The sequence below is a fragment of the Scomber japonicus genome, chromosome 12 (assembly GCF_027409825.1).
Source record: "Scomber japonicus isolate fScoJap1 chromosome 12, fScoJap1.pri, whole genome shotgun sequence".
Lineage (NCBI taxonomy): Eukaryota > Metazoa > Chordata > Actinopteri > Scombriformes > Scombridae > Scomber > Scomber japonicus.
In genome coordinates this window covers 25,294,496-25,309,005 of record NC_070589.1, presented here as the reverse complement: position 1 = coordinate 25,309,005, position 14,510 = coordinate 25,294,496, and the positions used below count along the sequence as shown (strand labels likewise).

At 39.6% G+C, this 14,510-nt stretch overlaps 1 protein-coding gene across 2 annotated transcripts; it reads right to left on the bottom strand.

Moving 5' to 3' along the window:
- Positions 1–1,392: 1,392 nt before the first annotated feature.
- Positions 1,393–12,958, bottom strand: LOC128368931 (activin receptor type-2B-like). Of its 2 annotated transcripts, none has more exons than XM_053329856.1 (11): positions 12,541–12,958; positions 10,202–10,409; positions 7,633–7,748; positions 6,818–6,969; positions 6,450–6,593; positions 6,192–6,335; positions 5,360–5,508; positions 5,046–5,160; positions 4,478–4,616; positions 4,076–4,206; positions 1,393–3,809 (listed from the first exon to the last, which is right to left on the bottom strand). In XM_053329856.1, the coding sequence occupies exons 1-11, from the start codon at positions 12,590–12,592 to the stop codon at positions 3,615–3,617; spliced, it is 1,545 nt and encodes a 514-aa protein (XP_053185831.1). In that variant the 5' UTR covers positions 12,593–12,958; the 3' UTR covers positions 1,393–3,614. The 2 variants fall into 2 exon arrangements, with proteins under 2 accessions (XP_053185831.1, XP_053185832.1); XM_053329857.1 differs by having other exon boundaries at positions 4,076–4,200.
- Positions 12,959–14,510: the final 1,552 nt, after the last annotated feature.

Below are 14,510 nucleotides of genomic sequence, written 5' to 3'. Positions count from 1 at the left end.
TTTAAGTAAAACTACTCTGTTAAGCATAAAAGTCATGCAGTCATGCATCAGTCAAATACACTTGCAGTATCAAAAATAAAATAAAATTTAGAAAGGACATTTAAGTATAATTTATTTTTTTTGCTCATTCATTAACATGTTGTTGGAGATAATCAAACTTCTTTAAATGTTGTTGGGTATTAAGGACATCATATGTTTGAATGGAAAGTCTGAATAAGCTAAATAATACTTAAATATAGTCAGTAAATGTGTAAGTGTGATATATGCCTCTCAAATGTTATGAAGTGTAAATAAACTGAAAATACACACAAAAGCCAAGTGCTTTTTCAGAAAATATATATTTCAAACCTACAGTCTACATTTTGTATATCTAATGTGATTATAGTTCCCGAGATCCAATTTAGTATTTTACTCTAATGAATGCCTCATTGAACTAATGTCTATGTGCAAACCCTGCAATGAAAAAGGCAAATAAAAGCAAAAACATCAATGTACATGGTTAATCAGTGTTTGTCTTTATTTTAATATACAAAAAGATGGATGTATTCTCATCTAGTTTATATTTCTAAGCATTTCAACGCACAGATAAAGTTACCATTCGTACTGTTTAGTGAAACCAATCAACACAGACCGCACATTCACACATACACACAGTTCACATAAACAGGGAAGGTCACACGATTCAGTCAAGCATCCATTCGCACTATGAGAAATGAACAAATATGTTGACTGTAAATCAAAAAAAAAAAAAAGAAAAAAATAGGATTTTGCTTTCACAGGATTCACACATGAAAAGGAAGAAACCCTTTACATTTGTCAAGTAAATATATACACAATAATTGATACGTTTTTTTTTTTCGTTTTTCGTTTTTTTTCTTGAAGATGAGACTGACTCCATGTTAGTGTTACTAACGAGGTACTGCATGAGGTAACTGGTTTTTCTGTTCAGAAGAGCTGGGTGTAAGACAGCATTTGGAGGTAACAAGCAATCACGGTGGATTTTTCTTGTGATCGTTGTTTTCTGGCACAATACGTGAAAGCACCTGGGTCACGTTCAGCTCCCACACTTTCATTTTTATTTTTTTTTAAAATCCTATCAGGGGGGGGCTTTAACACTTGTCCATATCAGAACATGATCCAGGTGTGATGAGATGTACTTTATTGAGACGCAGAAGAAAACTGCTAAGTCACAGCTGAGTTTAATGAGTTGACTTGAACTATGATATTCAAATGACTATTGCTGTATAATAAATATTGCTGGACCCTTGGACCACGCACATGCCACTGTTTACATAACTCCTAATGGGGCTGCATTATCAATCAATCATGTGGTTATAAACACATCAATGATTTTCCAAACACTAAAAACATTGTTCTGTATTGATTGATGGATTTTTTTTTCTTTTTTCTTTTTTTTTTTAATACGTCCTTCACCAAAAACTGCACAGACGCAAGCGTTACAGACCACTGTTAAAATCACCATCTTTCCACAGCACTAATCAAAGCACAACAGATGAGCCTGTGTGTTGTCCGACGTGGCTAAACTATCACTGAACAGGTCTGAACATCACATCAGCGGGTTAATATTGAGGTAATACTGTTCAATCTGGCATTTTGAGCGAGTGGCCAGTCACTGAAGCCACCTGCAACAAACCATTAGGGATATTTTTTTATGTTTTTTTAATTTGTTTGCTTGTTTTTTGATGGTATACACACTAAGCTCTCTAATGCAAGTGCTACCTACACAACTTCTGATCCAGAGGAACTGATACCATTATTCACAGAAATCAGTAACACAACCCTCCATTGTTGAAAATTCTGAAAATATATATATATTTATAATCACAGGGCTAGTTGTCAAAAAAATGACTTTTAAATATGTAGAGGTGGAATTGGAAATCCTTTTCTGTTTCTGTGAAATGAGAATAGTAATGCCCTGCGTTCTTATTTAAAAAAAACAAACAAAAAAACAAAAGAAAAACAGATCAGTATTCGGCAACTGTGTGTACAGGTCTATTTACAAGAATCTGCCTCTCTTCTTTTAGATTTTTACAGCATTAACACTGTGGTCAGGCTCTATTAAAAGAAAAAAAAAATCTCCACAGACAAGAGGCCCAACCAGCAATAAAATATCTCCACTACTAAAACACAATAAAATACATAACACAACTTGATATACATGTAGAAAAAGCCTGAGGTACTTGTCAGAATATCTGAGGTCAGTCTGGAGGAGTAAGCAGCTGAGGGCTTACCCAGTCAAAAAGAAAAAGACAAAAAAAAAAAAAAACAGAATATTAGCCTCACATAATATCATGGATAGTTATCACATGTTAGCGTTATATTAACAAAGAATACATGTACATCTACAAATCCTTGAGTATCCTGGAATAGTCACAGCAGCATAACGGACATTCAATGTATGGTATTCATGTTATGATACACTATGGCATTGCATTTGAGACAAAGGCAACCATTTGAGCTCTCCTTGCATGACGTACAGTGACTGAGGTATCTGGGGACTGGTGTCCGACTGAGTCTATTGAACAAACAGCCATGAAAATTAAAAAACAGACATGTTGCTTACTCAAGTATGGCCCTCGCAAAGGATAAACCCAGACTACCTGTCCATGGTTCTTACTTTTAACACGCTCTCTATCCATCTCATATCATTTAGTCTTCAAACACACACACACACACACACACACACGCACGCACACACACTCACAAACACTCACACAACACACAGTTAAAAATCAAGAATGTGTAACATTGCAACTCCAGACAGCATCCGTCAATGCCCCTGGCACTGGCAAAGGAGTAACTCTGAAATTTCTACAATTAAAAAAAAGAATCCAGGAATATGTCCATGATAGCTAGCTGGATAGCTTGGCTCTCAACTTAGAGAAAATGTTCCAAAGAAGCCTACTGGATACCTGAGAGGTAGTTCCCCAGGGACAAGACGCTTGTCCCAAATCTTCAAGAAGTCCAAATGTCTAAAACAACTGCTCAGCTCCCATTTAAGCTCCCTCCCTTATGATAAAACAGCTGTGCTCCAATCGGTTTTTGATCTTTTTCATTCTGAGGCATTCACAGGTTTAAAATAAGGGAGCGCACTCGAGTTTAAAAATTCGAGAAGCTTCGACCCCTGAGGAAGATGAATATATTTTGTCTAACAGTCTCAAAACGGTTCCTCCTAGGTGTGCAGCACGTCGTCCGAGGTTTGGAGCAAAGGTTCATTTCATTTGGCCGCAGACGATCATGACCAGACAGGAAAAACGACAGATAACAACTCATGAGGTAATAAAAAATAGACTAACACAAAAGAAATACATGAGGTAATGACGACATTTAAGATTTGACACATGGGTGTTATCAGATGTGCCCATCGCACAGCTTATTACTACTTCAAAACTACAGCAGATGGATGTGTTAGTAAGATCCGACTGAACACCAAAAACATTAAAACAGAAAAAAATACCAGTATTGGGATAAAATAGCAGCTGCATTCAATTTGCTAGTTTTTTTTATGTTTTTAAATATTCACGGAGATCCGCTGAGTTTGGATTTGAAAAAATAAAAAGTCAGGAGCTTGGGTGAAAGATGGTGTCACCCGTTCAGGTACTGGACTCTTTGGGAGGTAGGTCCTCGTTGGTGAGAGACGTCACAATGGAGACGGGGCTGTCTGAGGTAGTGCTGCTGATCGTCCTGGCTATCTGCCCGATGCGCTCTTCCACGCAGCCGGCCGACAGGCGCGCCTCTGCGTCGTGGTCCCAGCATTCCTCAATGGTCTCGCACATCTGGCTCAAACCCTGCAGCCACAAACATTAGAGGACATTAGAGGAGAGTCACTTTTGGAGATATTTTTAAATGAAGGGACATGACTACTGAACCCAAGCGCTTTAAAAAAAGTTCTTTCAGAAGACAGAAATCTCTCTGTGAATGTAAATCTAGTTTCAGACAGCACAAAAACAACCCTGACCTCAAATAATCAAGCTGGATTCCCTGGAAAAAAGGATGCATGACATCCTGGTATTGCTGCTGAAAACATAGAAGCAATTCTTCCACTGTTACTCACAGGATGTTTGAGCCAGCAGTCCTTGATGACTGGACGCATCTTCTTGTGCACGACCACATCCTGCAGATCCTCCAGGGAGGGATGCTGGCCTATTTCATCCTCAAACGGCAGCATGTACTCACCGACTGTACCTGGACAGAAGCGGTAAGGTCACACAGTGAAAAGCCATTTACTCACACAGACCAAGAAAACTATGAAGTATTTAAATATTGAAAAGACAGCAAAATCAAAACCAGTCTTGTATTTTAAGAGTAACTTTAACCACATTACACCTTTTAACCCTGATCAGATGGCTTTCCCAAGCAAAACGAAAGCTAATCCTTTGTTTATCGGACCAGCCTGAAGCACAGTGACCTTTCACCTGCGGGCAAAGAAGCAGCATTCCAGCACTGTTTGACTCACCGTCGCTCTCCGTGCAGCGAGCCACCAGCTCCCACAGCACCAAGCCCATGGCGTACATGTCTATCCTCAGGAAGGAGTCTCTCTGGAAGTTGATGGCTCCCTCCAGCACCTCTGGAGCCATGTAACGCCTCGTACCCACCTGGCAGGACAGGGGAATCCAGTCTTTATGAATGTGTGCAAGAATGTGGTTTTTTGAGAGCTACTAATGCTGTCAGACTAATATGATGTGCAGATGTTCATTTTAAAATATTCAGTAAAACTTTTAGCTAAGCAAATTGAAGCAAAGCTAAACAATGTTTTCATACTTAACAGGATTCTGACTCTCTTGTTAACCCTAACCCTTGAGTTCCTTTCATGATGAAAATTGGCTCAATTTCTTCATTCTCTACTTCTACCATAGGAAATTCACTGTATCAATATTCTTTCTTTCAAGCCAATATTTATTAGAGAATATTGTACATAAAGCTTGTGTCAATGTTTCAGCAAATATTAGGTGACAGTTAGAAGGACTCGCATCATGGAGCCAACGAAGAAACTGTAGAAACCCAAAACTGAAGGGATTACATACCTGGCCGTGAGTATCTCCTGGAGGTTTTCCTGGTTCAAATCGTACAGCGAGCCCAAAGTCTCCAATGACTGCAGCCAGATCATCTCGTAGCATCACATTCTTACTCTTGAAGTCCCTGGGAATTTCATTTCAGGACAATAAATCACAATGCTGGAACTATTTATTAGTCCACAGACTTCAAAGGCAAATGTACTAAATAAAGCACAACCAGAAGAGGGCAGTACTTATTTAAAAGGCTTGAGCTGAAACCAGATGCAATTATGTTTTTTTTTTTAGTGTTTTGAGCCTGGAGCCATGTATGCTGTTCCCTCTACCTGTGCGCTATGGTTGGTTTGGGCCCCTCTCCCTTGTAGCTCGGAATGTCCTCATGGAGGTAGGCCAAGCCGCGGGACATGGTCTCTGCTATGAGACACAGGTCACTCCAGGTCACAGTGTTGCCCTTCAGGTGGTCTGTCAATGATCCCTGCACACACACACAAACACACAAACCATTCAGGACCGAGGGTTATACATGGGACTCTGATTTGCGTGTAAGAAGAAGAAGAGTGTTCAACCAGGGTTTAACATTATTACAGTATAGCTTAAACTATACAATGAAACAATTTAAAAAACGAGATGCTGCAAGCACTCATGTCAACTGTTTGCATTACTTTGATGGAAAAGGTGACACAAGCTTCAAAATTGCAGTTACTCTTTAATCCTGTGTTGCTATAATAATACCATTGTTGACAACACAAATGAACAAGATGTTCTGGTGAGCTAAAGGTCAGAAAAAAGGTGTTACTGGACTAGTTTTTCATTTCATTATAGTGATATTCTTGATACTGGTGGTATTGGACATTAAATGCCTGTAATGATTTTACACTACAGCTCACTCATATATATACTGGGTGCTGCAGTCCTACCATAAGTAATAAAATCCTGCTTTTAATAAAAGCAATAACGCTGTTTTGTTGAGGTAAATAAAGGCCCCTGCCAATATTGGATAATATCCAGCAGTGCAGCTCAACATAGGAGCCCTATATCCAACATGAACGCGCTATATGTGGATATATATGTGCATGAGTGTGTGTGTGTGTGTGTGTGTGTGTGTGTGTGTGTGTGTGTGCGCGCGTGTGTGTAAAAATTGGGAAGATGTGTGCTCACCCTTTCGTGAAACTCTGTGATAAGCCACAGCTCTGACTCCAGGTTGCTTCCGTGCTTCTCTGCACCGATGTAACGCAAGATATTCTCATGTCGGATCCCCGGAGTCAGGAATATGTCCCGCTCGTTTTGCCACGACTGCTTATCCTGTATACACAAATCCACAGAGTTATGCTTAAGTCATGATGATTTATACAAGCACATTTTATACAAGGCAGCAAAGGACAAAATAAAAATTTCCGTCTTGAACAGATGACACACCTGAATAGGGAAGACCTTTACAGCGACGTAGTCACTCATCAACTGAGCTTTCCAAACACAACCGAAGCGCCCCCTAGCTTTGATTTCCAACAGCTGCAGAGGTTTCTGACCCACCAAGGGGGATGGAGGAGCTGGTCCAGGATCCTGAATAACAAGTAAAACCAGTTACTCCTATTCTTCTGCTGAATTCATATAAACATTACAGGAATAGATAGCTGCGTAATGAGCATTAGCAGCAACAACCAGCATGGGTGACAAACATCCAGTATGTAAAATGAAGGTGTGTGTGTGTGGGGGGGGGGGTGTCCCTCAGATGTCAAAGACTACCACTTTAAATGAGAGTCAATCTGGGGTATGGCCTGTCTCACCTCGCTCAGATCTACATGGCCGTAGGGAGGTTTGCGGTGGCGGTACATCCACAAGGCCAGAACCAGGGCCAGGGACAGCACGCAGAGAGGCAGCAGGGAGTACACCAGCACGTTGAGCAGGGACGGCACTCGAGGTGGAGGCCGGATTTTCACTGTCAAGGAGGAACAGAGTAATTACGGCGTGTCAGCTTCATGACATATAGGTTACTATCAACATCCCTCAACAGAGTGTGAGACCTGGTTTTTCAAAAGAGCAGGGTAACATTTGATCTAGTCTTGATCCTCAACACTGGCTAATTACTCTCTGGAGAGTCTTGTCCAAATGCAACAAAATATAGGTTGTTGAAAAATCTACTTTGGGATACGCTGGGATAGAGTACTGGACTATACAAATAAAAGATACTGAATTCTGCAACACTATATACCCAAAAAGCAAATAAACACAGTGAACTTTTAGATTCAGCAAACAAAGAATTGCCAAATTCAATATCGGCAGCTTGTGTCAATTCAATGTATTTAAGAATGTGTTCATGCTCTAATTTCAGTCTTACATGGAGACATCACAAAACACATTCCTAAGCAGTTTTTCATAAATACACAAATATAACAAGACATGAATTAGCAATATTCAGGAAAAACTGCCGACTATGTGTAAAATTCATGTGTTTTGACTATAACGGGATATACATTCATCTTTTTGTTTTTTTTAAACTACTCTACGCACATCTAAGCTTCACTCCCACTAATCTGAGGGGAAAAGCAAAGACCTATTTTTTCGCTATGTGCTATATACGTAGGATGCATTTGCCACTCACCTCGGTTGCCACTGCCAATCATGTCAGGAAGGTGGGTGAATCGTTCATTGCAGTAGTTGCCCTCGCAGCAGCAGAAGAAGACCTGAGGGTTTTCTTCCATGGAGACGCATTCTTGCCTAAAGCGGGGAGAGAAGACACACCTATATTATTCCTCAGATAAACCAAAACAGTAATACCAGATACATGTCAAAAGTACTTGAACAACAAATTAATGCAATGTTTTGAGATCTAGACATCTGCCTCTTTTTTTTTTTTTGTGCTCTACAAAGTCAGATATGCTCTATTTATTGTCTAGAATCTAGCTTGTCGTCTACCGTAATGGTGCAAATATATGAGCATTTAAAAAGTTTATATTGTTAACTTAAGTGAGCAAAATCTTGTCTTACTGAGAATATATCTTATCAATCCTTAAAAACACTAAAGATACTGACAGATAATGGAATCACAAGGTTTCTAACATTACAGATATCTCCTCTTTAACAGCACTCTTAAATCTTTGCGACACCATCTTTCATCTCATTTAAAAATTGCCTACCTGTTCATTGCCCTCCGCTTGCTGTAATTATTTTATGGAGCCTTTCACTCACATGAAATTGATCAAAATATTTTTCCCCCTTGGTCCCACAACACTGTCTCTCTACAGTTATAATTACAGCCAACAGCACTTCAGCTCAAAGCAATTTCCCTCCAAACTGTCAACAAATTTGTAGCTGCATCGAAACCTGTAATTTGTGCGCATCCCATTCCAGCGACGCCTTTTCAAAAAAAACAACCTGCTTTTGATTGGTAGTCGGTTGATAATTATCATCAATGTGTCACTTTGTCACTCAAAAAACTGTGGTCATTAATTGCTCTTTGGGATATACAAACTCTGCCTCAGAAATACCTTCGAGTCTAATATACCAAAGGTTACAAATCAAAGCACAAGGATGACAGTTCTATTGGTAGCTAATGGTAACCCGTTTATCCACAAAGATGTGTCATCCAGGACTGATTATTACAGTTCCCCTTTTTCTATGCCGTGCCTTATGAGCCACCAGAGATCTCCAGCTCACAACGCTGTGGCAGGAATATTAAAAACTAGAAAGTTTCATCACACGCCACACAACTCTGGCGCTGGCTCCTGATAAAAGCTTGTTTAAAATTCTCCCCGTGACTTACAAAATCCTGAGTGGCCTGATGCCACCGTATCTCTCTGCCATCTTCAGGCTGTGGACACTGAGCTGTACTCTGCACTGTCGCGGCAGGCTATCTGGTTATTTCTACAGAGAGAGTATGTGGGAGATCTGCTCGCTGTGGAGCATTTTGTCCAACATGAAATCCCCGACTGTTAAATATAAAAAGTTCCTCATGTTTAGTTGAGAAGCTGCTCTAAATATTCTCACCGCGAGATCATGAACTTAATTCTCATATTACTTCAGTCTACCTACCAATCTGTTCACCTGGCCTTACAGTTTGAATTATGTAACACATTCAATTATTTAGACTTGATACGCTGTGTGTGTGTGTGTGTGTGTGTGTGTGTGTGTGTGTGTGTGTGTGTGTACAGATGGTTGCATGTGTGCTCACATACTTTCAGGTATACATTTGTTTTAGTACATTTTAAATCACTTTCATTGCATATTAAGATGTAAAGATACCAAAATAATCTGATTCCAGCTTCTCAATGTGAATATTTGTGTGTTTCTTTACTCCTCTATGACTGTTAACTTAATATCTTTGGGGTTGTGGTTCTGTTGGTTCAACTTTTTCACATATTTTTCACCATTTTATAACATTTTACAAACCAAATGACTAATTGTTCAATCAAGGAAATATAGGAGAGGTTAATATATAAAAAGGAAAATAATCGTTAGTTTGCAGACCTAGTTCGTTTGTAGTGTGAATGTAGGCGTGCTTTTTTATCACTCACTCTTTATTTTACTTGTTTGAATTGCGTTCGGATTTACGTGGGTGATATTGTACTGCAAATTAACTAAAATCAATATAAAAAGAGACCACAGTTCATCTAGAGATATACAGCCTCCTGGATGTCTTTATTTGATGTTGTGTTTGCCAAGGTTAGACCTTTTCAAGGCTGCAACTAACAATTTTCCAATGGTGATTTATGTGTTGCTTAGTGTGTGAGATGTCATAGAATAGTGGAAAAAATGCCATTCAAAAGTTCCCAGAGTACAAAATGGAATCTTTTAATTGCATGTTTTCACTGACCAACGGGCCTAATCCCAAAGATATTTAATTTAGAACAACATAAAACATAAAAAAGGGCTCATCCTCATATTTTTGATGCTGGGGTTAGCCAATGTTTGCCATCATTTCAGCTACTTATTAATTATATTGACAAACTGTGTGTCTAACAATTGATTAATTGACTCGTGCTTTCAATACCTTTTATTTCTGGCCCTGAAAACGCCCCCCGGGTCATATAAATGAAGATATATTGAACTACATGTGGGCACGAAGGCTGATATTTCTGTTGTACTCTCTGCCACTCACTCTGGGCATGAGCCAGATACCTAAATTATAAATGTCAACGCTCGGTGCCGATGACCTCGCTCCGTGACCTGACCTGTCATAGCAGTTGAAGTCGTCCAGCCAGCAGCCTTTCTTCACCAGCTTGATAGTCCCTGAGGAGTTGAGCCAGGAGGCATAACAGTGCAGTCGCTTGTCCTTCTCCCCCTCGCAGCGCTCGAAGCCGCTCTGGTTGGTCCTCTCCGTGCGCCAGTTATCATTGTAGTACACACACTCCCGGGTCTCTGCTTCGCCCAGACTGTACCCTGAGATGGACAGAAGGCCTCAGTCAGCTCACATCGTAATGAATTGAAACTCAACAGCGGAAGCAAAGACATATGGTGCAGGAGCCGCTCAGTGCCACGAAGAAAACATCACTGAGCAGAGCTTCTATCATCACTTTGGCACAAGGCCAAATTTGGGATCCCTCTGTAGCAAAAAAAAAAAAAAAAAAAAGGGAGTTCCTCTGGGCTGAGAAATTGAACTGAATTGTAGCTCAGCATAATCCCGTTCACTTTAAATATCTTTTCAGAGAGTAACAACTAAAAACGGAGGAAAAATGACAGGATTTAATTAGCTATAGAGAAACAATGATATGCCCTGCTGTTGTATAGAAACACACCAGCATGCTACTTCTACAGATAAGGCCTCCTGGATCCTTTTTCAGTATGACACATCTGGAGAGACAGATAAGACCCTTCTTTCCTTTAAAAAAAAAGAGCTTTTACTGTCATTTAGGAGGAAAAATTTCCCCCCTAACCCAACGAAATGTAACAATGGCTGTCAATCTCCTGATGTTGCTGAATTGCTTTTATTATTCCCCCCTTTAATGATTTAAAGTTGGACTCACTCACGCAACATGTAGAAGACGTGTTTTTTTGATGAACAATGAAGCTGATAACGTGCTGTAAATGTCATTCACAGTATGGCTCGGACATCCAAGCCTAATCTTTGTTCACAGAAAAAAATAGTGCCTGTCTCTTTAAATCCCTGCCTATAGGAGGCTGCCCATCCCCCCAGTGTTACCCCCACCAAGCCATTAGACACACACACACACATACACATACACACATATATATACACACCCCACACACACACAGAGAGAGGGAGAGGCACACATACATACATTTAGTTGTCCAGCAGCATACAATGGACTTCATTATAGCATACAAGGATGCATGCAATGACCAAACATCATGCTCATTATTAAGTATGGAAGGAAAGAAGGTAGTATGGAAAAACAGACACACACATACACACATTGGTGATGCTCAATGCTCCATTGAGCAGAGATGGCATTTCTGATATCCATGGTCACATGATCTGAGAGGACTTTTACTACAAGATCATTCCCCAACCCCCCTCCCTCTGTCACTTACTGAGGCTTACACCACAACAACATGAATTCTGGAGAAGCAGCTTACTATACACTCCAAAGCTCTAATCTATAAACCATAAAGGCATTAGCCCAGTGCTATTTGGCACACAGGAATCAGCTGTGCTTCAATTAAATCTTTATTACAATTTGAGTAAAAAACAAAAAAAATCTAAACACAAAAACCCCTCAAACAAACACATTTGGTAATGGGTGAAAAGTGGATTGCATTGTTTTGAATATCTTTGTCAAATACCTAGCTGGGAGGAGAGGGATGTTAATGCATGGGACACACAATAAATCTAACCCACATGAGTTGCATAAAAAATAAAAACACCAAACAAAAGAAAAAACAACCCTCATGCTCAATTTCACGTGGTAGCAAGTCAGTGTGTAACAGTAACCTCAATTCAGGTTAAAAGACTTGACTTCAGACAAGCAGACAGCTGATGTCTGTTCAAATCAAACGCCATTGATTTATGAAAATCACTATAGAGGAGTGTGTGTTTTGTCTTTTCTTGTTCAGGCTGTAACCACAAACAAGAGTCCAGACCTGAGATGTAGCCTATAAGGTTTCAGGATGTTGATGCAGCTGCTGCCTTCTATTCCTGCCTCTGTTAAAGAAAGGCGAGGGGGGGACGCAACAGTTTTACGTTTGGATATTATTCATTTCTCGGCATGAAATGGTATATGATTAATAAATGTATTTTGAATGTCTTTTTAAATAAGATTTTTTTGTGAAGTCAAAGCTGCGATATGTATCGAATGGAAAGTAGACGTGTTGTAGAAGGTATAAACAGAGAAAAGGCTGATAATGGCTATAAAATGTCCACAGCTGCATTCACTACCAAATAAAAGAAAAGTTTAAACAACTAACAAACATAAAACTCGTTGGCGGGTACAAATTTTAAAAACACAATTTATAAGCAAAAAAAACAAAAAAAAAATGTGTCTGCCTCGGGATGAACGACTCGACATAACTGTTGCAATTTCCCCCTGAAAAAGCAACAATAGCAGCTTACCTGCGCATAAAGTTCCCAGAAGAAGTGAACAAGTCAGCCATGAAAAAGACATGTTCCGTTTGAAATACAGGACAGAGATTCCCCCCTCTTTCCGTCGCGAACATTAAAACTCCAGGTTGTCCAAAAATATCCGTCCAGGATCAAAACGACCACAGGCCTCCCGGTCCCTCCAGCAGCCTAACCACCACCACCACCACAACGTGTGTCAATAGCCGCGACGCTGCAACAATGTTGCAAGAGAAGATAGGAGCGATTAATTAACTACAAGGCTGTTAGTCCGATAATAGGTGCAGCATTTCGCATCGGAAGTGGATCCAAAAGACGAATGGGAAGCTGTTAAACCATCCGAGACGAAAGCCCAGCGCTCTTTTTTAAGGTTATTCACTTGGATAGTAGCACCGCTGCGTCGGGAGGTCGGTTGGGGTTTACATGCATGTTACTGATCTGTGTCCAAAATGGCTTCTAAATGGGGAATGGGCTGCAAACAGGGAAACCCGGATGTGTAAACACAAAGAGGGGAATTCAGGCAGCCAGCGAGTGACCTTAACGCGACACCGTAGATACACGCCTGAAACGACTTTATTATTTTTTACCCGTTATCGACAATTATCACGTTATTTTTTCACTCATTTAAACCCTAACAGCTGTGTGTGAGAGAGAGAGAGAGGGGGTGGGGGGGGTATGCGGTGTTGGCGAAAGATGTGTGATTCCCACGTTGATCATTTATCCCGGTTGCAGCGGAGAGTACAACACTTGCACTTTCTGTCATCAGAGTTGGTGTTTTTACTGTTCGTTTTTTTTTTTAAATCCATTTCTCATTGGTTTAGATGAGAGTTTAATGCAATTCTTTTTGATTTTATTCGATATAGGTACGAGAGAGGTGTAGTATTGTTGCCTCGTTTTAAAAACAACGCGTATAGGTATCGAAATATTTGATAACATTTTGATCGCAAAAGCTTACACATAGTATAAGCTGACATACAGCCTAGGCTATATTTTAATTTCATTTATGCTAATACAGTGGCGTACTGTATAGCAATGAATGCCTCCATACAGTACACCTCAGTCTGTCAGTGTAATACATATAAATCTCTGAAGCAGTAAGAAAAAAATCAGTTTTTTTTCTTTCCCTATCCGAATGATCTTTTATGCATAAGTGGCCGTGCTAAAAATAGCTGACCTAATTTGAAGTAACAGGATTCAATAAATGCTATTTAAAATGTATTCGTTCTAATTACTCATTTCACCGCAGCACAGTGTTAAATATAAGAAATATAACTCACAGTAAACCAGAATAGAGCCAAAGCACATGCAGCACTTAATGCATTTGATTGTTATCACAAAACAAGAACAAGAAGAGTATGACAATAATCTTCCCTAATTTCCAAACATCCTTTTTTTTTTTTTTTTTAGAAGCTGGTGACATTTCTGTTGATAATTGCCAAATCATCTGTGACGTTACATAAATAATTGGGTGATTTGTGTCAAAAAATGTAAAGGCTGATCAACCTGCCTACTCACCAAGTCTCCAAGACAACAGACAATTACCTTTACAAGCATTTCCCTCAAAAGAATTAAAGTTCAAATTATTTTACCCTGACTAATTGGGTATGCTTGTCTTTTATAATCTCCCCCCGGTTCAGAACAAATGCTTTCCTCTATTAGAGCAAACAATCTATGTGATAGTATCATATATAATAGTTGCATGTGTTAATAAAATGCCATGACATATATAGCATTCAAGATACACTCTTTGAAAGCTGACATCCTTTGTGTAAAATAATCAATCTCATCATTACAAAAAAATAAGCAATGACATTGTTAGAAAGCCATTAAGCCTTGTGTGCAGGTCCCTTTCCTTTTCTCGTCTTTGACATCTAGACTAATGACATGTTGGTGACACTGAGCCAATTCGTGCTGCAAATGGCTTAGGAATAAGGTTAGCTATAGGTAATCGCCCTTAAACTAGT